At 45.2% G+C, this 22,146-nt stretch overlaps 1 protein-coding gene across 3 annotated transcripts in view; it reads right to left on the reverse strand.

Annotated features, from left to right (window-relative positions):
- Positions 1-21,080, reverse strand: part of LOC138748884 (transcription factor MafK-like) — a 29,648-nt gene extending 8,568 nt beyond the window's left edge. For 2 of the 3 annotated variants that reach the window (XM_069909753.1, XM_069909754.1), the window contains exon 1: positions 20,971-21,080. Coding sequence is in view for 1 of the 3 variants with exons in the window: in XM_069909752.1 (XP_069765853.1) it covers positions 2,562-2,573 (12 nt within the window). In the remaining 2 variants the exon portion in view is untranslated. Of the gene's footprint in view, positions 1-2,561; positions 2,612-20,970 lie in introns of all 3 variants that reach the window. The other variant, XM_069909752.1, reaches the window with a different exon arrangement.
- Positions 21,081-22,146: the final 1,066 nt, after the last annotated feature.

The raw sequence follows: 22,146 nt of genomic DNA on the forward strand, positions 1-22,146 counted from the left end.
GGCCAAGACCAATGGGGAAGCAGAACAGACTGCTCAGGCAATGACAACTCCAAACAACACAAACAGCTCACGCGCCGTCAATGCCCTGCTCCGCATCTCTGGTAACTATTATTAACATCATCTATTTCAAGTTTAAAATTTTTATTTGGCAATTAGTCCAATTAGATATCTAATACATAGTACAACAAGTAAGATGCAGTGCAGAAGGAAGGGGGAAAGAAAGGGGGTGTGAGGGGGGGAAGAGAGGAAAGTGGGGGAAAAAGGGAGCGGGGGGGAGAAAGCAGGAGAGAAAGCGAGAGATCAGTTGGTATGGAGCAAAGACAGCAAAGTTTTACCCATGCAAGAAGTTAATTTTTTTAAAATTAAAATTAATTTTTTATATTTAGACATACAGCAAGGTAACAGGCCATTTTGGCCCACGAGTCCGTGCTGCCCAATTAACACCCCATTGACCTACAGCCCCAGTAAGTTTTGAGCGGTGGGAAGAAGCCAGAACCGCACCCCCCCTCCGAGGAAAACCCCACGCAGATACAGTACAAACTCCTTACAGACAGCGCGGGATTTGAACTGCTAAGCCAACCCATGTCCCACCAGCCCTCCCCCCCCCCTGCCCCACAATCATTCAGGAGACTGACAACAGCAGGAATAGAAACAGTCAATTGAAGCTCATAGTGCGTGATCACATACTTCCTGACAGGAAGGGGCAAGCAAGTCTTTTCCTACGTTAGCTGCTTTGACAACACAGCGGGAGTTGTAAATGGAGTCGATGGAGGGGAGAGGGGCAGGGTTATGGTCGGAGCCTAAAAGATTATTTCAATGAAACAGTAAATTTAAATAAAACATTTAAACAGGTCCACAGAGAGGAAGGTTTTGAGGAATATGGGCTGAGCGTAGGCAAATGGCATTAATTTGGTTAACATGGACATGTTGGATGGAAGGGTCTGTTTAAATGCTGTAGAACCCTATGACCATCTTTTTTTTAAATTTACTGAGTACAAATTCTACCTTCAAGCCTGAACTTTTAGCATTTTCAAGTTTCTCTTCCCTCTTTAATCTCCCTTCTGTTTTACTTCTATTTCATGTGGAAATGTAAAGGTTCCATTATTGTCACATAATACTACATTTTGGAATGTAACCTACATGAAATTCTTTAACCAAGGAAGACAGGGTCGTCACTTTATCAACCCCACCCCCCCATAGAAATGAGGCCTCAGAGAGGAACGAACCGTGACTCCTGGTTTACAAGGCCAGAGCTATCGGTGAGTAGTTTGGATAAATGCAAGCAGGCTTTATCCACTGAGATTGGGTGAGACAAGAACTGGGTTAAAGGTAAAAAGTTTAAAGGGAACATTCGGTGGGAATTTCTACACTCTGAAGGTGGTGAGAGCGTGCAACGAGCTGAAGATTCGATGTTGATATTTAAGAAAAATTTGGAGAGGTACAGTAAACCACTAATGCCGCCGCCCCCCCCCCGCACCCCCCATTGCGGTTACTGGCGCCCTATGGAGATTGATAGATGCCAGATGAGTGAATTTGCCAGTTGCTTGAGATTGCGCATGGCATGAATCGGCAATCTGACTGCTGGGGCGGGCACCAATTTAAAACCTTCACAAAGGATCAATGGGGGAAATCAGAGGAGGAGAGCGGGAGCAAATTTAAGTTCTTGGGAGTCACTATCTCGAAGGATCTTTCCTGGACCCAACACTCCAATGGCATTGAGAAGAAAGCACGTCAGCGCCTCGACTTTCTCAGGAGTTTGTGGAGGTTTGGGATGACACCAGAAACCCTGGTAAATTTCTACAAAGCTATGGTGAAAAGTGTGCTGCATCACAGTCTGGTATGGGGATACCAATACCCCTGAGCGTAAAGCCCTCCAAAAGGGAGTGGACACAGCCCAGGACATTACTGGCAAAACCATTTCCACCATCGAGAATATCTACAGGCAACGCTGCCTTCCGAGAACAGCAGAAATCATCAAGGATCCCCATCACCCGGCACACGCTTGGTTCTCGCTACTGCCTTCAGGGAAGAGGTATCGGGGCCACAAGACTCACACCACCAGGTTCAGGAACAGCTGCTCCCCCTCCACCATCGGACTCCTCAATGACAAACTCAATCAGGGACTCATTTAAGGACTCCTACTGTGCACTTTATTGAGTTTCCTTTTTTATTCTCTCTGTATTGCACAGTCAATTTGTTTACAATCATTATCTGTTTACATCTCTTTGTTTACATATGGTGTGTAAGCTTTTTTAATTTGCATTACCAATTAGTAGTAATTCTGTCTTGCCTGCAGGAAAAAATCTTAGGGTTGTATGTGATGTCGGGTACGTATTCTGACACTAAATCTGAAGTCTATTTATTCTCCCCAATTTTTTTTTTTGTTGCCGGTGGCTTGGATTCTGGATAATGGGGATTTTACTGTCTGTGGCTGGGAGGGGTGTGGAGGGCTAGGATCCCGATGGGACTCAGCAGAATGACGGCCGGGCACAGACTAGATGAGCTAAAGGGCCCTTTTCCGTCATGTCCTGTGGTTCCAGAATCCACAAACGGTACCATACCTCCCTGCTCATGGACGGGCTCCTGCCAGCTTATTCCTAGCCACGTTGACCTGAGGGGTGAAGAGAATTCCTTCAGATGCAACATCAAAAGAGCTGAAGAAGAAACACTGTGCTCTAAAAATAAACTGAACATTCCTAACTGTCAGAGAAGAAAAGCAGAACAAAATATGTTTATCTGAAATTAATATAGGCTCACCCCAAACCACATGTAACGGCTGAATGATTCAGCAGCTTTGTTCTTAAGTAGTGGGTTGGAGGGTGGATGCCTGCCCCCTTCCCATTGGTTTCTATTTCCTCACCTTCTCCAATTCACCTTCCCTTCCTTTTGTGCTGGGATTCAGTTCCACAGTCAGTGATTATCCAAACCCCCAGCCGCTCACGTTTGCACGAGCATCTCCTCAGAGGGTTGCACACCTTTGGGATTCGCTCCTATGGCCGGTGCTGAATCCATTGCATTTAATTCAAGGCAGAAGCAGGGTTTTTCAGGACAGTCGGAGAGGCAAGGGTTAGGTGAAGCAGGCAGCAAGATGGATCCGAGACTGGTTCAGTCTTGAGCTGACAGGGCAGGTTGTCTGGTCCCATCCTGCTCCCATTTAGATTCACAGAGACAGGCCCCAGCGCCCAACGTTCACACTGACCAAAGTTGTCCACCAGACCTCCTTTTTTTGTCTCCCCCATTCTTATCCGAGTACCCAAATGGCTTTTAGTTGCCGAGAAACTCGGCCTGCTGAGTTCAAAGGGCTCGCAACAGGGCTGTGGGAGACCAGCGCGTGAGAACCAGGCATCAGAATGGAGATTTGAGAGGGAGCTGAGGGCAAGAAGGGCTCCCCCAAGGGCCCTAGGCCCTTGAAGGCTTCCTGATTGGGCCAGAGGTTTGGACCCGGAGCTCAGGTTGCCGAAGGTTTGGACTGGACTCTGAGAGACTGCGGGAGCACCGGCGGCGAATCCACGGATGCTCGATAATTGGTGGGGGGGGGGGGGGGGGGCCTCTCTTTTGCTTTTCTTTCTTCTGACTGTAAGGGGCGACAGGGCAATGCTAATGGAGAACCTTTGTCCGCCTTATGGCAACTAAAGACCATTTCCTGTTGTATTTCTTTTATTACATGACAATAAATAGTATCTATATACTTGCGTCTGCCACTTCCCCCGGCAGCTTGTTCCATCCATACATCTGCCACCCTCTGTGTGGCCCCTCCAGTCTCTTTTAAATATCTCCCCTCTCACCTTTAACCTATGCCCTCTAGTTCTAGACTTCTGTACTTGGGGGGGAAAAAGATGTGACCTTTCTCGTTATCTGTGCTCCTCCTGATTTGATGCATCTCTTTGGCCTCCTACACTCCAAGGAGAACCACTCATAACTCAAGGCCTTCAGTTCCTTGTCGATCTTGCCTGCAACCTTTCCAACTTTAATAACATCCTTCCTATGGCTGAGCAACCCTTCTTATCTTAAACATTTTGCACTTCCTCCACTTCATTTCCCCCCCCCACCCCCAATTCATAGACCAAGCGAACGCTTTGATTATCAACTTTCTATCTCAGTGTCATGCAGCACCGATAGAGGCCTGTCGGCCTACCATGTGCATGCCAGCATAAATCACCATAGTAACAGGCCATTTTAGCTCATGAACTCGGGCCACTCAATTTACACCTAATTAACTTTCACCCCGGTGCATTTTGAAAGGTAGGAAGCAACTGGAGCCCCCGGGGAAAACCCATGCAGGCACAGGGAGGATGAGCAAACAGCGGGGGATTCAAACCCCGGACCCAATCGCTGGGGCTATAAAGGCGTTGTGCTAACCACTACACCAACCGTGCCGCCCTGTGACCATCAAATTCCCATCTAATCTCCCATCCCCCTATGCTGTTGATTTTTATTCAATCGTCCTACGATCATGGACTTTACGAGGACGAAGGTTGACCATTCTCCATCACACATCAAGGGTTCCGTCGTGGAGAGAACAAACGTCCTTGGTGGGTGTATAAAGGATGGCGGATCCTGGACCCACACCACCCCTTATTAGTCAGGAAGTGCCAACACTTCCTTCAGGAGGCTGAACAGCTACCCAATTTTTAAAGTCGTCAGTGTGCACTGAATGCTTGTGCAAATGTAAACTTGAAGTTGTTTCAAGATCATTTTGGCCCAGCTGATCTCTCACGGCTGATAAAACTGTACTGGCACGTAATACAAGTATGATTGCATTTTAAGAAACAGTTAGCAAAGAGATTATTTTCAATAAGTATGATTATTAGTTTAAGTCACTCCTCGTTTGTGCGCACACTAATTGCCTTTGTGCGCTGGTGGCAAAGTGTGTGGTGGCTTAGAGGGAACTGTGCTGAGGAGGGCAAGGCTACTGCCCCCCTCCCGCCCCCATCTTGACAACATTTTACAGGAACACAATTGAGAGTGTCCTGCATCAATGTGTGGGGTGGCAGCTGTAAAGCATCGGACTGGAAATCAAAACAGAGGATCAGCAAATCGGCCAAGACGATCACAGGGGTCTTTCTTTTCTCCATTGTCAACATTCACTGGGAGCATTGTTTAAATAGAGCTTAAAGAATCATGGAAGATCCTTTTCATCCCACACACAGCATCTTTGGGTGGTACAGGAGCCCCAAAATCAGGACCGCCAGGCTCAGGAATGGCTTCTTCCCGTTGGCCAAGCGATTGATGAACAGCATCCTGAAACCTAGCAAATCCTCCCAAAATATTTCAACATATTTATTTTTAAAAGCCACACATTTGTGAGATGAGAGCCCATTGAATTACAGGAAAGATGCCAGCATGGGTAAGGGCATTTTCTCAGGAAACAGTGTGGGAATAAAGGGATCCATTCTTGTTGGCTATCGGTGGTGTTCCGCAGAGTTCGGTGTTGGGGCCACTTCTTTTTACGGTGCATGCTGGCCAGAGCCCTCATGGACATTAGTCTTTGCTCCACTAAGGACATCTTTAAGAAGCAGAGCCTCAATAAAGCAAGCACCCTCACTACCCAGGGCCCTTTTCCTCACTGTCCCCATCAGGAAGGAGGGCCAGGAGCCTGAAGACGCAACCCAACCAAACAGCCTCTTCTACTCCGCCATCAGAATTCTGAATGGACAATGAACCTATACACGCAACCTCACTTTTCCCACCCCCCCCCCCCATATTTTCACATTAATTATCTATTTTTAAAATATTGTATTTATGGGTCTGTTATTGCAACTGTAATGCTGAACAACAAATTTTGTGATACTTTCACGACAATAAACCTGGCTCGGATTTGGATTGTGGAATAAATGGCTCCGTGGCTAAGTTTGCAGATGATACAAAGATAGGTGGAGGGGCTGCAGAGGGGTTTAGATTTGGAGAATGGGCAAGGAAGTGGCAAATTAAATACACTGTTGGAAAGCATACAGTCGTGAACTTTGGTAGAAGGGGTAAAAGGTTTGAACGGAGACAAAATTCAAAAGGTTCTTGGGTGTTCTTGTGCAGGATACCCTGCAGGTTGAGCCAAGGGTGAAGGAGGCAAAAGTAATGTTCACAAGATCATAAGAAAAAGGAATATTAGCAGGCCATTTGGCCCATCAAGTCTGCTCTGTGAAACCTCCCCAGGCTAAACTGTTCCCACATCTGGTTCCAAGTTCTGGCCTCGTCCCCAGATCCCATGATACCCTGACTAATTAGATACCTATTAATTTCCCCAATGATCGGGCCTCCACAGCTGCATGTGGCAACGAACTCCACAAATCCATGACCCTCTGGCTAAAGAAATTTCTCCTCATCTCTGTGGTAAATTGGTACTTTTTAAAGACTCTGCCCTCTTGTCCTGGAATCACCCAACAGGGGGAAACAACTTATTTACATCTACTCTGTCCAATCCATTCATTATTCAAAAGTTTCTATGAGATCCTCTCTCATTCTTCTACATTTTAATGAATAGAGTCCAAGAGCCGCTAGTTGTTCCTCATTTGTTATCCTTCTCATTCCTGGAATAATTCCGTAAACCTCTCCAACCTTGCTAATATCCTTTCTAAGATATGGGACCCAAAACTGCACACAGTTCTCCAAATGAGGTCTCACCAGTGCCCCATAGAGTCTCATCAACACCTCTATTCTGATACAGAATCCCCTTTGAAACGAATCCCAACATAGTATTCGCCTTCTTTACCACTGATCAACTTTCAGGTTATCTGAATGAGGACCCCCCCCCCCCTCCCCCCACAAGTCCCTTTGTTCTTCTGAAGTTTGAATTTTCTCCCCATCCAAGTAATAATCTGATCATTGATTTCCTCGACCAAAATGCACGACCGAAGTTGCCTTTCACATCGAGAGGAATTGGGATACAAAAGCAGGGATGTGATGTTAAGGCTTTATAAGGCACTGGTGAGGCCTCACTTGGAGTACGGGGGACAGTTTTGAAGTTTAAGAAGATGTTAGAGAGGGTTTAGAGAGAATTCACAAGAATGATTCCTGGAATGAAGATGTTTGATGACTGTTGTACTATAGTCCCTAGAGTTTAGAATGGGGTGGGGGGGGGGGGCGCAGAAATCTCATAGAAGCAGTTCAAATATTGAAAGGCCTGGACTGAAAAAATGTGGCAAAGTTGTTTCCCATGGCATGGGAATCTAGGACAAGAAGGGACAATTTCAGGATTGAAGAGCGTCCATTTCTCAAGCCAGAGATTGGTGAATCTGTGGAATTTGCAACCATGGCAGCTCTGGAGACCAGGTTGTTGGCCTCATTTAAGGTAAGAGATTGACAGTGATCTGAACAGTCAGGGCATCAAAGGTTGTGGGGAGAAGGCGGAGTGAAAGAATGGATCAGCTCATGATGGAATGGTAGAGTGAACTTAATGGGCTGGATGGCCTAAAGCTACTCCTATATCTTATGGTCCAATATCGGAATATCATGTACTGTGTATGTGTATGCACTGCAGCCTGGAGAAACACTGTTTCCTTGAGTTGCAGATGTACAATCAGACAATAATAAACTTGAACAAGGGGACTTGGAGCATTATCTGCAGGTCTCAGGATAAGGGGTAGCAAGCAGGTTGGGTCAGGGGGGTAGGTACAGCAGTTCTAGGAGCCTCCGCTTGCTCCATCTGACCGTGGAGATCTCCCCCAAAGAGATTTTGTCGAGTTTTGCATTAGACAGGAGCAAAAACACAAAAGTCTGCAGACACCATGATTGCAGTAAAATTTACTTGAAAGTCTCCAGACTTACCGCAATCATGGTGTCTGCAGACTTTCACGTTCTACTACTGCTAATATATGATCTAGATACTTAAAGCATGTATACTACTAAATTAGTTTAGCACCATTTTCAGGGCGTTTGTAACCCCTGGAGATTGTGCAATATCTACTGTGGAGGCCGGCTGTGGGATTTTCGTATACAGAAGGAATTGTGCAATGATGGGCCAGTAGGGGGAGTGACGATTTCCCTGGGTGGTGGTGGGTGTCAGAGGGTGGACGGTGGGAAAACAGAGAAGCACAGAAGCTGGAATCTCAAGCAAGCGACGAGCTGCAGAAAGTTGCATCCCTGGGGAGGAATGGTCCATCAATGTTTTGGGTCAGGACCCTTGAACTAAGCCTAAAGCGCGAATAAAGGAGGTGAAAATTGTGTAGATGAAGGGGGAAAGATGCTGGGGAGGGGGTAGCAAAGGGAAAAGGTCATTGGACAGAAGGCGTGAGAGAGAAAGTTGTGGGGGGGGCGGAATTTTGCTCTCTTTCCCTTTTACTGGTAGGGGATCTGGGCGACACTTTGTTTTGCGTAAAACCCCAGTTATACGGAATTCAAGCGACTGGCAGCATCAAGCAACCGGCAAAATAAAAAAAAAGCAGAAAATAAATAGGCTAAAATAACTATACAGTAAAATTTAAAATTGGCACGTCTCACCATTAGATCACCAATACATGCAATGCAAAATCTCAAGTAACCGGAATATTCACTTATCTGGGAGCTACCAATCCCCATTGGTGCCACGTACCAGGGGCTTTACCGTTTTGCTTGTTCTTTATTATTCCATGACAATGAAGGAATCTTGTTTTGGAGAGGAAAGTAAATACAGGAGTAGGAAAAGAGAAGATGGAATCAGATGGAGGTGAGGATTCACAAAAAAAATTAAAAAATAAAAAATTACGAGTTGTGGGAGATGATCTCGCTGAGACAGTGGGCTCCTTCACAAAACCGGTCAATAATTGTAGATAGCCACTTACAGATTGGGTGGTAGTTAGCGCAACGCCTTCACAGTGCCAGTGATCGGGCCCGGGGTTCAAATCCCACGCTGTCTGCAAGGAGCTTGTATGCTCACCCCGTGTCTGCGTGGGTTTTCCCCCGGAGGAAACGGTTTCCTCCCACCCTTCAAAATGTATCGGGGGGGGGCAGAGTGTAGGTTAAAGGGTGTAAATTGGGCAGCACAGACTCGTGGGCCGAAATGGCCCGTTACCGTGCCGCATGTCTAATTTAAAAAAAACGACTGTAAAAGGGAAATCAACATACCAGTTTTGGAAGGAATGGGAGATGGAAATTCGAGTTAACAATGCCCCAAGGTGGCCTTTGACAGAGTAGAATGGAATTATTTATTCAAAGTATTGCAAAAATTCAGTTTACCAGAGAAGTATATTAATTGGATTAAAGCATTATATAAGGGGCCATTGGCGAAAGTGACAGTAAATGGATATATATCAAAGCAATTTAACTTAAGCAGGTCAACGAGGCAGGGATGCCCACTATCACCTTTATTGTTCACGTTAGCTATAGAACCACTAGCAGAATTGATAAGAACAGAAAATAAAATAAAAGGGATAAAAATAAAAGACAAGGAATATAAAATCAGTTTATTTGCAGATGATGTTATAGTATACTTAACAGAACCAGAACTATCAATAAAAGAATTATATAAGAAATTGAAGGAATATGGAGAAGTGTCGGGTTACAAGATTAACGTAAATAAAAGTGAAGCAATGCCAATGAATAATGCAGATTTCTCGAAATTTAAGAAGGAATCACCATTCAGATGGCAAATGCAAGCAATAAGATACCTAGGTATACAAATAAATAAAAATCTCGGCCAACTATATAAACTCAATTATTATCCACTAATGAAAAAATTACAGGACGATTTAGAGCATTGGAAAGATTTACCATTAACACTAATAGGAAGGATAAACTGTATTAAAATGAACATTTTCCCAAGGATATTATACCTATTTCAGGCATTGCCAATACACTTGACAGAGAAATTCTTCAAGGAGTTAAAGAAAATAATAAGGAAATTTTTATGGAAAGGGGGGGTAAACCGAGGATAGCACTAGATAAATTAACAGAATGGTATAAACAAGGAGGCTTACAACTGCCAAACTTTAAAAATTATTATAGAGCCGCACAATTAAGATACCTATCAAATTTTTATCAAACAAGGGAAAAGCCAGATTGGACTAGATTAGAATTAGATAAAATAGGGGAAAAGATACCTGAACACATATTATATAAATGGGATGAAAAATTGGTACAACGTAGGAGTTCTCCAGTATTACATCATCTACTCAATATTTGGAAAAAGATTCATGTAGAAAGGAATAAAACAAATTACCAATTACCAAAACTAATATTGACGCAAAATAAGTTACTCCCTTTTACAATAGATAACCTTTCCTTTAGAGAATGGGAGAAAAAAGGGATCAAAAGAATAGAAAATTGTTTTTCAGGAAATAGATTATTATCCTTTGAACAAATGAAAGATAAATACAATATAACTCAAGATACAGTGCTGGCATATTACCAATTGAGATCCTACTTGAAGGACAAATTAGGAAGCAGTCTGAGTTTACCAGAGGGAAGTAACTTTGAATATGTGATTACAGATACAATGATAATCAAAAGATTTATAACAAATATGTATATTAAACTGCAAGAAAAGGAGAATGAGGAAACAAAGGGTAAAACTAAACAAAAATGGGAACAAGATTTAAATATAAAGATAAAAAAGGAAACATGGGAGAAGTTATGTTCTGGAACGATGAGAAATACAATAAATACGAGGTTACGTATGATACAATATAACTGGATACACAGGCTATACATTACACCTCAAAAGTTAAATAAAAGGGACCCAACAGTATCTGACAGATGTTTTCGATGTAAAAAAGAAATGGAAACAACAATTCATGCAATCTGGACAATGAGAAAGTAGAAAAATTTTGGGAAGATCTAAACCAAATATTAAATAAAATTACAGAAAACAATATACCAAAAAATCCAGAGATCTTCCTCCTAAGTAACATAAAAAACAAAGAATTTGGAATTGAATTGGATGGTGCACAAAAAAGATTTGTTAAGATAGCTCTAGCCGTAGCAAAAAAATGTATTATGTCAACCTGGAAATTGGAAGATAATTTGAAAATACAACAATGGTATATAGAAATGAATAAATGTATTCCATTAGAAAAAATAACATATAGTTTAAGAAATAATATTGAAATATTTGAACAAATATGGGAGCCTTACATGAAACACAATAGAGAAAACCTACCGGGGACATTCACTACCTAAATTAACGAAAGGAGAAGGAAATGAAAAGAATTGACTCAGTGGAATTTCTTGTTTATTTTTATTGAATGACAACATTGTTTGACTGGTTTAATGTATCTTAGATTTTGTACTTTAAATGGATGGGGGGGGGGGAGGTAGGGAGGGTGGGATGGGAGGTAGGGAGGGTGGGATGGGTGGAGGGAGGGGGAGAGAAAATGGCACTGTATATATTTGAAAAGGAAAATGTATGTATCATGGTCAATGTGGTTTATGGTGTGAAAAATAAAAAATTTAAAAAAAACAATGCCCCAAGGTATTTAAAAAAAGAAAAGGGAAGGTGAGCAGTGTGTAAATGGGGTGTATTAAAGCAAAACAGGGGGAAACATCTTCTCATTCCCGGAATGATACAAAGATAGGTGGAGGGGCTACAGAGGGGTTTACATTTGGAGAATGGCTCTAGAGACTGAGCGATCGTTGCACAGCTAAAATAAATACTGCTTGGTATATTATTGGGGGCATCAGGTACAAACAACAACATTCACTGTTGTTAGTGACTTTTCACATGACGTGAACATGACGTATTCAATAAGCCTGCCTGCTTTTTACTCATACCTTGATGAACGGGTTGGGCCCAAATCGCTGGTTTTGCGCAGAAAGAGCACTGCTCGAGACGCGAAGTTGCGATCTCAGCCATCAAGCTCCACTCCGTTAAGGACCTCTGCGAGAGGCGGTGCCTCCGAGAAAGCAGCCTCTATAAATCGAGGATCCTCACCACCCAGGCCATGCCCTCGTCACGCTTGCTATGGTGAGAATTATCCAAAGTGCTGTTGCAGTTCAAGGTAATAATCAGGGTTAACAATGGCTGTATAGAGAAAGCAGAGATGAGACGCAAGAGAAGGAAGGCGGAGTGGGGGGGGGGGGGGGGGTGGGGGCGGGAGTGTCTGCTAGAATATAAAGGAAGGACAGTTCCTGCAAGAGATTGCAACCAAGGCCAACTTTATATATTAAAAAAAAATGCAAAAGAACGGGAACATGTGACAAAGCATCATACCAAATAAGAATAAGAATAAATAAAAGTTGGGGGGGGGGTGGGGTGGGGTCGCAAAAATCACGGGAATGGGAAAAGTAAACAAGGGCGGGCTTTAAGACGAGGAGCGGAACAGCTTTTGATAGGTTAAACTAACCTATCAATTACTCAGTTCACTAACCAATTAAATTAATAAAGGAGTAGTTATTAACACAAAGAAATGTCTAAAAAAAGGATGTTGAATATCAGTGTGTGTGCCTTCTCTGAAGGACACCGAACGTTGAATATAATCTATGGACTCTGCAAAATTATTTAATCAGTGAGCTGTGTTTCTCACACTACCATCAGGAAGGAGGTGCAGGAGCTTGAAGACCAAAACTTTCGCTCCACCAATCAGACTGGACAATGAACTACAGACACTACCTCACTTTTTCACTAATTTTTTTAAAATAACGGTGTATAGGTATAGCCCGATTTACAAACACTCGCTATATTAAAATCCCCTTTTACAAAAGGATTTGAATGGGTTTTCGCTTTTACGAAAATAGCTTTCAGTAGGAGCGAATGGGTCTTCGCTTTACGCCATTTCAGCTTACATAAAATTTCATAGGAACGCTCTAGTTTCATAAAGCAGGGTATACTTGTATTTACAGAAATGCAATTTATAGCAATTTTGCGCAACACTTCTGACGCAAAACTAACAAATTTCACGAGTGTTGCACAGTCACTTTAAAAAAAAAATTGTCTATATGTCTACCTTGTGTAATTCTTTTGCACTACCAATATATCTGCCTCATCCGCAGGAAAAGGAATCTCAGGGTTGTATGTGATGTCCTGTCCTGTACGTGTAGGTTTTGCCTCTTCAGGCAAAGGCTAGGAGAAGGTAACTCGGACTTCAAATCCCTGGGCTCAACTCGCCCAGCCGTCAGTACCTGGAAAGGGCCCCAGCTATGGGCAAGAAGCACATTTCAGTCTGGCAGCAGGGGCTGGCAGCTGTGACCGAGCGTGGGAAACAGTTTCCCTAGCGGTCTGCAGCAGCAAACTCGGCAGGCGAAGGATACAACAGCCACCGAGCACAGTCTTGGAACAGACCACTGCGGGGCAATCCCGCGTCACTCTGGCTGTCCATGCCTCACACTCCACCAGGCCCAGTGGTGTGGGACCCAGAGGGAGGCATTTGTCCTGGGCAAGTACTCAACTCCAAGTCCTTGCCCCGGCACATGGTGCCTAAAGCTCCATGGAAAACAGAACAAAAGTTATGAGGACAGAAGAGCTACAAGGCACCGTGTTCATCTTCACTTGTGAAGGGATGGACCATGATGATGAGGACTCTTGACAATAAATTCTGATATGATTTTTGTCAGGTTTTCATATTACCCATGGACTTACGGCCAGTCCCCGCCCTTTGAAGGGATGAAAAATATCTGTACAAGTTAAGACAGATGCAAGCACAGGGCTGGTCAAACCATTGTTATTAGTTAGAGCAACACCCTTCTATTTCTGCCCTGGACAGGCCCAGTGTAATGAATGGCATCCCATGAACATGGGGCTGATGATGAAGTTGGGGAGATGGCTTGGGTCATCCGAACTGTGATAGAGGTGCCTGGGAAACCGGTACATTTGTACTCAATAGAAATGGCCATTTTCAGCTGTAGGCTTGTAACTATAGCAACAATGGGCAATCCACTTGTTAGGCAATATGCACTCATTGTCACTTCACACACAGGAATCCCTCTGCCGCAAACTCTTCCCAAAAGTTTGAAGCTCTTAAAAATAAAAATCACAATCGAATTGGCAGATCATTGATGACCAAGTCAAGCCCAACTGTTTTGATCATTTATGCCATTAAATTTTAAAATTTAGACATACAGCATGGTAACAGGCCCATGAGTCCATGCCGCCCAAATACACCAATTGACCTACAAATTTACGTAGACATAGGGAGAACACACAAACTCCTTACAGACGGAGCTGGGTTTGAAATCGGGATGTCAGCACTGCAATAGCTAACCACTTCTACGACGGAAGCCCTAAAAGTATCGACACAACTACTCTTTCACAACTTTAACCATTGAACGTTCCAGCACGGAAAGCAGACCCTTCAGCCCTTCTAGTCTGTGCCGAACTATTACCCTACCTAGTTCCTCTGATCTGCACCATTCCCTATCATTACCATCCATGTACCTGTTCACATCTTTCTTGAAATTGTGCCCATATTCACCAATTCAGCGGGCAGCTCATTCCACACTCCCACCACGCTCTGCTTGAAGAAATTTCTCCTAAACTTCTCCCCTTTCACCCATGTTCTTTGGGTTGTAACTCACCTAACCTTACAACTCCACAATAAAGTTCTCCTCGACGAACAAAACCATTTCTACTTTCAATTTACCACACAAGCAGGCCATTTAATTAAAGACGTACGTGCTGCTTGATCTCAAATAATCCTCCCCCCACCCTTTTGCTTTTACAACTTTCTTCCTTTTGGGCTTGGTCAGTCTTCTGCTCAAACGTCTTAGGTCTCTACCTCAGCTACTCTCCATGGTAATGAGTTCTGGCCACCAACTGTCATAAAATATTTCTTCGACATTGAAATTTATTAGAAACCATTTGAGATCCCTTGTTTTCAAGTTCACCCTCTCCATCAGAGGTGGAAACATCACATCCCTTGACCTCTTTTTTCCCCCAATGTGGCATCTGCAGGTTTTAAGGGAGGGAATGATAACTCTACGGTTGTCGGCAAAATCACGAAAGGCAATAATGAAATCTCCAGGAGGGAGACGGACCGGCTCGTTGAGTGGCGTCACATCAACAGCCTTGTGCTCAACGTTAGCAAAACCAAGGAGATGATAGTGGACTTCAGGAGGGAGTCAGGGGAACACGACCCAGTCCTCATCGAGGGCTCAGTGGCGGAGAGGGTCAAGAACTTCAATTCCTGGGTGTCAACATCTCCGAGGATCTGTCCTGGAGCCTCCATGTCAATGCAATCACAAATAAGACCAGCCAGTGGCTACACTTTGTGAGATGTTTGAGAAGAATCACTGACGACTCTCAAATACTTCTACGGGTGGACTGTGGAGAGCATTCTGGCTGGTTGCTTCACTGACTAGTACCGAGGTGTTAATGCTCAGGACAAGAATAAACTCCAGAGAGTTGCTAGCTAGGCCTTCGACATCACGGGCACCAGACTTTGCTCCGTTGAGGTCATCGACAAGAGGTGGTGTCTTAAAAAAGGCAGCCTCTGTCCTCAAAGACCCCCCCCCCCCCTCCACCACCCAGGCCATACTCTCTTCACTCTGCTACCATCGGGAAAAAGGTACAGGAGCCTAAAGACGAGCACTCAGCGGCACAAGGACAGCTTCTTCCCCGCCGCCATCAGATTCCTGAATAATCACTGAACCAAAGACACTGCCTCACTTTGACTTTTCATACACTATTACTGTTTATTTTGTACGGTTGTTTATGTGAACGTTTGCACCAAGATGCCGTAAAACAATGAATTTCGTGACTTGTTCTTGACAATAAATTCTGATTCTGAGAGCAGTTTCCATTCAAATGAGATCCAAATGTCCACCAGAGACAATTTTAAAGCACCAAAGTTCAGATTTATTTTCAGACGTCACATACAACCCTGAGATTTTTTTACTCTGCGGGCGTGGCAGAATTTCCACTTATTGGTAGTGCAAAAATAAACTGTACTCCAGAAAAGACACTAAAAGAGAAAAATGTAAACAGAGTAAGACATGTAAACAAACTGCGCAATACAGAAAATAAATATTCAATGATAAATAATGTGCAACGCAAGATTCCTTAAATGAGTCTTGAGTTTGCTGTTGAGTAGTCCACTGGTGGAGGATTGATTTGCAATTATTCCTGAACCTGGTGGGTGCGAGTCTTGTGGCACCGATACCTCTTCCTTGATGGCAGCAGCGAGAACAGAGCGCGTGCAGGGTGGTGAGGGTCTGCTGCTTTCCCTGTAGATGTTTGCAAATGTGGGTGGGGTTTTGACTGTAGTGTCCTGAGCTGTGTCCACTACCTTTTGCACTAACAGAAACTATACCTAATAGCACAGGAAAGTGATAAGAAAGAATGTTCTTATCTTCCCTATCTCAAGCAAAACCCTCTTCAGCTTTACACCACTTCTATTGTTTTGTTTAAACTTTAGACATACAGCACTGTAGCAGGCCATTTCGGCCCACAAACCTGCACCGCCCAATTTACACCCAATTAACCTACACCCCCCCCCACCCCCGGTTGGTTTCAAACAGTGAGAGGAAACTGGAGCCCCCCCACCCGCCCCCCCCCCCCACCGTGGAAAACACACACAGTCACAGGGAAAACGTACAAATTCCTTATAGACAGCACTGTCCTGATCGCTGCAAGGGCATTGCACTAACTGCTATGCCAACCATGTCGGCGTGTTCTGGCATTTTCTCCATACTGCGAAGTCTCTCTCTTTATAATTCTGACCTAAGTGATCATTTATGTCCTGGAATTATGAAAAATGAGCTAGCACAATTCAGCCCAATGACTACGTGCTGACCTTCAACTATCTGCACACTTATCCTACATTCACTGTTGAGAGAGGGGTAACGTTTCAAGTTGAAAACCCTTCTTCAGAAGGTTTGAATTCCTTTGGGTCCATCCGCTGGCTCATTAATCGAGCAGATGAAAGCTGCAAGTGTGGATAGCAAAGCTAGATGTTTATAACACAAAATATGCTGGAGGAACTCGGCAGTTCACACAACATCCATTGGAAGCAAAGACACACGGAACCAAGACCAAGTGAAGTGTTGTTTCACTTGGAAGGACTGTTTTGGGGCCCCGAATGGTGGTGAGAGAGGATGCTTGGGTGCAAGTGGAGCTTTTCCGGCAGTTACACAACTTGTAGTAGGAATAATGGCGCAATTCACATCATTGTATCTCATTGAAGCAGCTTGATGCGCACGTTAACTTACAAACATCAGGTCTCCCTTACGTGATCCAACGCTGCTGTACAATAGGATCATGGCAGATTCCCCCTCTCCCCACACCACCAACCCTCTCCCCACACCACCAACCCTCTCCCCACACCACCAACCCTCTCCCCACACCACCAACCCTCTCCCCACACCACCAACCCTCTCCCCACACCACCAACCCTCTCCCCACACCACCAACCCTCTCCCCACACCACCAACCCTCTCCCCACACCACCAACCCTCTCCCCACACCACCAACCCTCTCCCCACACCACCAACCCCCCACCCCACACCACCAACCCCCCACCCCACACCACCAACCCCCCACCCCACACCACCAACCCCCCACCCCACACCACCAACCCCCCACCCCACACCACCAACCCCCCACCCCACTTTCCCATACCTTTCAATTACTATGGTGTCTAAAAAAATTTTTTTCACCTTCTTAACAATCAATTAAGAGTTACAAAGGTGGACAGAGTGTGTGTGTGTGTGTGTGTGTGTACACACCAGTGGTTCTCAACCTTTTTCTTTCCACTCACATCCCACTTTAAGTAATCCCTGTGCCATCGGCGCTCTGTGATTAGTAAGGGATTGCTTAAGGTGGGATGTGGGTGGAAGGGAAGGTTGAGAATCAATGCTCTCGACCCAATTGTTATGGAATTTTTTTGTTTGAGAAAAATTGTCATTGGTCCATTTCCTTTGGAGTTCGTGCACACAACGAGCCAATCAGGGATGATTAAAGCAGTGGGTTTCAAACTTTGTCTTTCCACCCACATCCCACCTTAAGCAATCCCTTACTAATCACAGAGCACCTATGGTGTGGGGATTATTTAAAGTGGGACGCGAGTGGAAAACGGTAGAGAACCACTGGTGTAGAATGTGAAAGCCACATTCTGTGTCCTGAATGACCACATTTCCCTGCCTAGCTGATAAACATTGACACTAGGCCCTTTCCTTGGAATCCAAAGGCTCGGAATTCATGCCCCAGCCCAAGGGGGTACTGAGGGAGGGGCTGTACGGTCAGTGACAGAAAAGACCTACTGGCTAGAGAGTACTTCTTGGTGTCCAGAGCAATACTTCTCCCTCAATATCACTGAAAACAGATCACATTACCAGACGGGCTGGAGCTTTTTATGCATAAATTGGCTGCCATATTTCCAAAAAAAAAACCCACCAAATTATTTCAGTGACATATCTTCAAACGAGGCAGTAAAAGTACGACAAAAATACAAATCTGTTCTATCTAATACAACTTTCAATTATATCCAGGGATTGGATTTTTTTTTGCCCTGCCAAGCCCAGAAGTACCAACACCCATAGTGTCTTCTCCCAAATTTGACTTTTGGTCATCTGTCCCTTTTTAAATGGAAAATACAAGCATATTAAACAGATGCTGGAGGTGGGGTGGGGGGGGAAGGAAGGTGCAGTGCATGAGAGCATGGTCTCAAAACAACTCATACGCTTCAGGCAATTCGCAGCTTCAATGCGGTAAACGAACTTTGCCCCCCCCCCCATATCTTGTGTTAACACTTACCATTTCAACCCCTCTCCCCGTCCCATCCCAATATCTTGTGTTGAACTTAGCCTCCCCCCCTTCCCAATATCTCGGGTTGAACTTAATACTTCCCATTTCAACCCCCCCGTTCCAAATATCTCGGGATGAACTTAATACTTCCCATTTCAACCCCTCCTTCCCAATATCTCGTGTTGAACTTAATACTTCCCATTCCAACCCCTCCCTCCCAACTTCTCGTGTTGAACTTAATACTTCCCATTCCAACCCCTCCTTCCCAATATCTCCTGTTGAACTTAATACTTCCCATTTCAACCCCCCCGTTCCAAATATCTCGGGTTGAACTTAATACTTCCCATTTCAACCCCTCCTTCCCAATATCTCGTGTTGAATTTAATACTTCCCATTCCAACCCCTCCTTCTCAATATCTCGGGTTGAACTTAATACTTCCCATTCCAACCCCTCCTTCCCAATATCTCGGGTTGAACTTAATACTTCCCATTCCAACCCCTCCTTCCCAATATCTCGGGTTGAACTTAATACTTCCCATTTCAGCCCCTCCTTCCCAATATCTCGTGTTGAATTTAATACTTCCCATTCCAACCCCTCCTTCCCAATATCTCGGGTTGAACTTAATACTTCCCATTCCAACCCCTCCTTCCCAATATCTCGGGTTGAACTTAATACTTCCCATTCCAACCCCTCCTTCCCAATATCTCGGGTTGAACTTAATACTTCCCATTCCAACCCCTCCTTCCCAATATCTCGGGTTGAACTTAATACTTCCCATTTCAGCCCCTCCTTCCCAATATCTCGTGTTGAATTTAATACTTCCCATTCCAACCCCTCCTTCCCAATATCTCGGGTTGAACTTAATACTTCCCATTCCAACCCCTCCTTCCCAATATCTCGGGTTGAACTTAATACTTCCCATTCCAACCCCTCCTTCCCAATATCTCGGGTTGAACTTAATACTTCCCATTTCAGCCCCTCCTTCCCAATATCTCGTGTTGAATTTAATACTTCCCATTCCAACCCCTCCTTCCCAATATCTCGGGTTGAACTTAATACTTCCCATTCCAACCCCTCCTTCCCAATATCTCGGGTTGAACTTAATACTTCCCATTCCAACCCCTCCTTCCCAATATCTCGGGTTGAACTTAATACTTCCCATTTCAGCCCCTCCTTCCCAATATCTCGTGTTGAATTTAATACTTCCCATTCCAACCCCTCCTTCCCAATATCTCGGGTTGAACTTAATACTTCCCATTCCAACCCCTCCTTCCCAATATCTCGGGTTGAACTTAATACTTCCCATTCCAACCCCTCCTTCCCAATATCTCGGGTTGAACTTAATACTTCCCATTTCAGCCCCTCCTTCCCAATATCTCGTGTTGAATTTAATACTTCCCATTCCAACCCCTCCTTCCCAATATCTCGGGTTGAACTTAATACTTCCCATTCCAACCCCTCCTTCCCAATATCTCGGGTTGAACTTAATACTTCCCATTCCAACCCCTCCTTCCCAATGTCTCGGGTTGAACTTAATACTTCCCATTTCAGCCCCTCCTTCCCAATATCTCGTGTTGAATTTAATACTTCCCATTCCAACCCCTCCTTCCCAATATCTCGGGTTGAACTTAATACTTCCCATTCCAACCCCTCCTTCCCAATATCTCGGGTTGAACTTAATACTTCCCATTCCAACCCCTCCTTCCCAATATCTCGTGTTGGACTTTAATACTCCCCCCCCCCCCCCCCAAAAGCTGTGTTCGTGCCTTTTCCAGTAGAATTAGCGCGACCTACCTGTTGGAATGCAGCGAACCTCTCCGGGCCTGCTGACACTGTCCCTTCAATCTCTGGTCCCTTCGAGGTGAAATTGGCTCTCTCCCCCCCCCCCACCCCCCCCCCCCCACCTCCACCTCCCCACCCCCCCCCAATCCTTCCTCGTTTTCTCCACCCTGGTTCAGATCAGATTGGGGAGAGAGAGGGAGAGCTTCCCAGACAGGGGGAAAAAACAATCCCAGCGAACGCTTCTCCTTTTTGGACAACAAATCCTCCCTCCTCGGGGTGGGGTGGGGTGGGGTGGGGTGGGAGGGGGGGGGGGTGGGGAAAAGAGGTCTGAAAGCAAACGAGGGGGCTACGCGTTCAAAGGAGACACGGGTCGTGGATTTAAATCAATCCCCTCCCCCGTTAGACATGAACTAGTTTCGGTCCTGAGCTCGACCTTAAAAATGCACGCTCGTAAACTCATGGTGATTCAGCACGAAAACAGCCAGCCCCAACAACGTTGGCTCTGTCAATTTCTATTTCAAGGAAACAGACCTGATCTTCATTAGCCAGATTAAATAGCCCAACAATAAAGAGGTGAGTTGGAGAGATCACGGTGGTTACTTACTGTCCTTTCACGGCTCCTCTGCAAGTTACGTTGCTTTCAGCCTTTCGCTTGTTGCCTATTATTGAAAACAAGTCAGTTCCTGGAATTCCAGGGTCAGATGATACTCACACACGCAGATGCCTTTCATTCATAAAAAAACACACAGGCGGCGCGCACGTCACTGGCTGGATGACCATAATTGGTAAAGCCATGACGTCAGCCAATCCGGTCAAAAGAATGATGTAACCTTCGGTGGGGGTGGGGAGCCATGCTTGTGCGGGGCCTGCATGCAGCCACTGTGGCTGAGGGGCAAGGGTGCTTGGAGTTCTTTCCCACTTGGGAAATTGTTCATGAGAGCATTTTTACCAGTGATATATTATGTATGCATTCTGATGTTATCTTAATGCAACATGTCTATGAGATTATTATATTGAACTCAATAAAAAAATATTTTAAAAAGAAAGGAACTCGCCTCTCAGCTTTCTCGGTTGCAAAGGCCCCAGAGAGGCTCATAATAAAGATTTACTGCAGAGCTTTTCTAGAACATCTCACCAAGATGGGGATCTGTCCGATTTGATCCATTCATTGCATTAAATTTCTTTTTTGCCTGCTCCAGATTCGCCGCCAGCAGGAATTGTCCAAGCACCTCTTACAGTCAGAGAGAGAAGCAAAAAAAGAGTGTGTCCATCCACCCACCCCCCCCCCAGAGTCAGCGAGTGTCCGTAGATTCACCTCCAGCACTTCCGTGGTCCGGACCAAAACATTGGCGGCCCGAGCTCCACACCTGACGTGGTCAGGAATCCCTTGGTACCTCCCCGCATCCTGGTTCCGGTACCTGCTACCTCTCCAGCCAGTTCAAGCCAGTCTCCAGCAGTCCGCAGCCACCCGACAGCAGCCCACAGCTTCCACGGGCTCCTTGCCTCGAGTCGCCAGCAGCCCGCTGCTCAGCCATGGTCGTCTCCTCCGCTTCTCCCTCTCGGACGGTGCGTGATCTTCCCGTCCTCGGGTGCCCTGCTCCAGTCCCTCCACTTCCCTCGTGGCTGCTGCCGATTAATAGGCGCCGCCAATTTTGGCGCAGACCCGCAGTCGCGGGAGTTCAACTAAATCCACTGTCAAAGCCCGTGCAGAGCCAACAGCAGACGACTAGGCAGCTGGAGACCGCAGGAGTGCTGCATCTTCACTCCCTCAGTCCCTGCA

Source organism: Narcine bancroftii, chromosome 13 (genome assembly GCF_036971445.1).
Source record: "Narcine bancroftii isolate sNarBan1 chromosome 13, sNarBan1.hap1, whole genome shotgun sequence".
In the NCBI taxonomy this organism is placed as follows: domain Eukaryota; kingdom Metazoa; phylum Chordata; class Chondrichthyes; order Torpediniformes; family Narcinidae; genus Narcine; species Narcine bancroftii.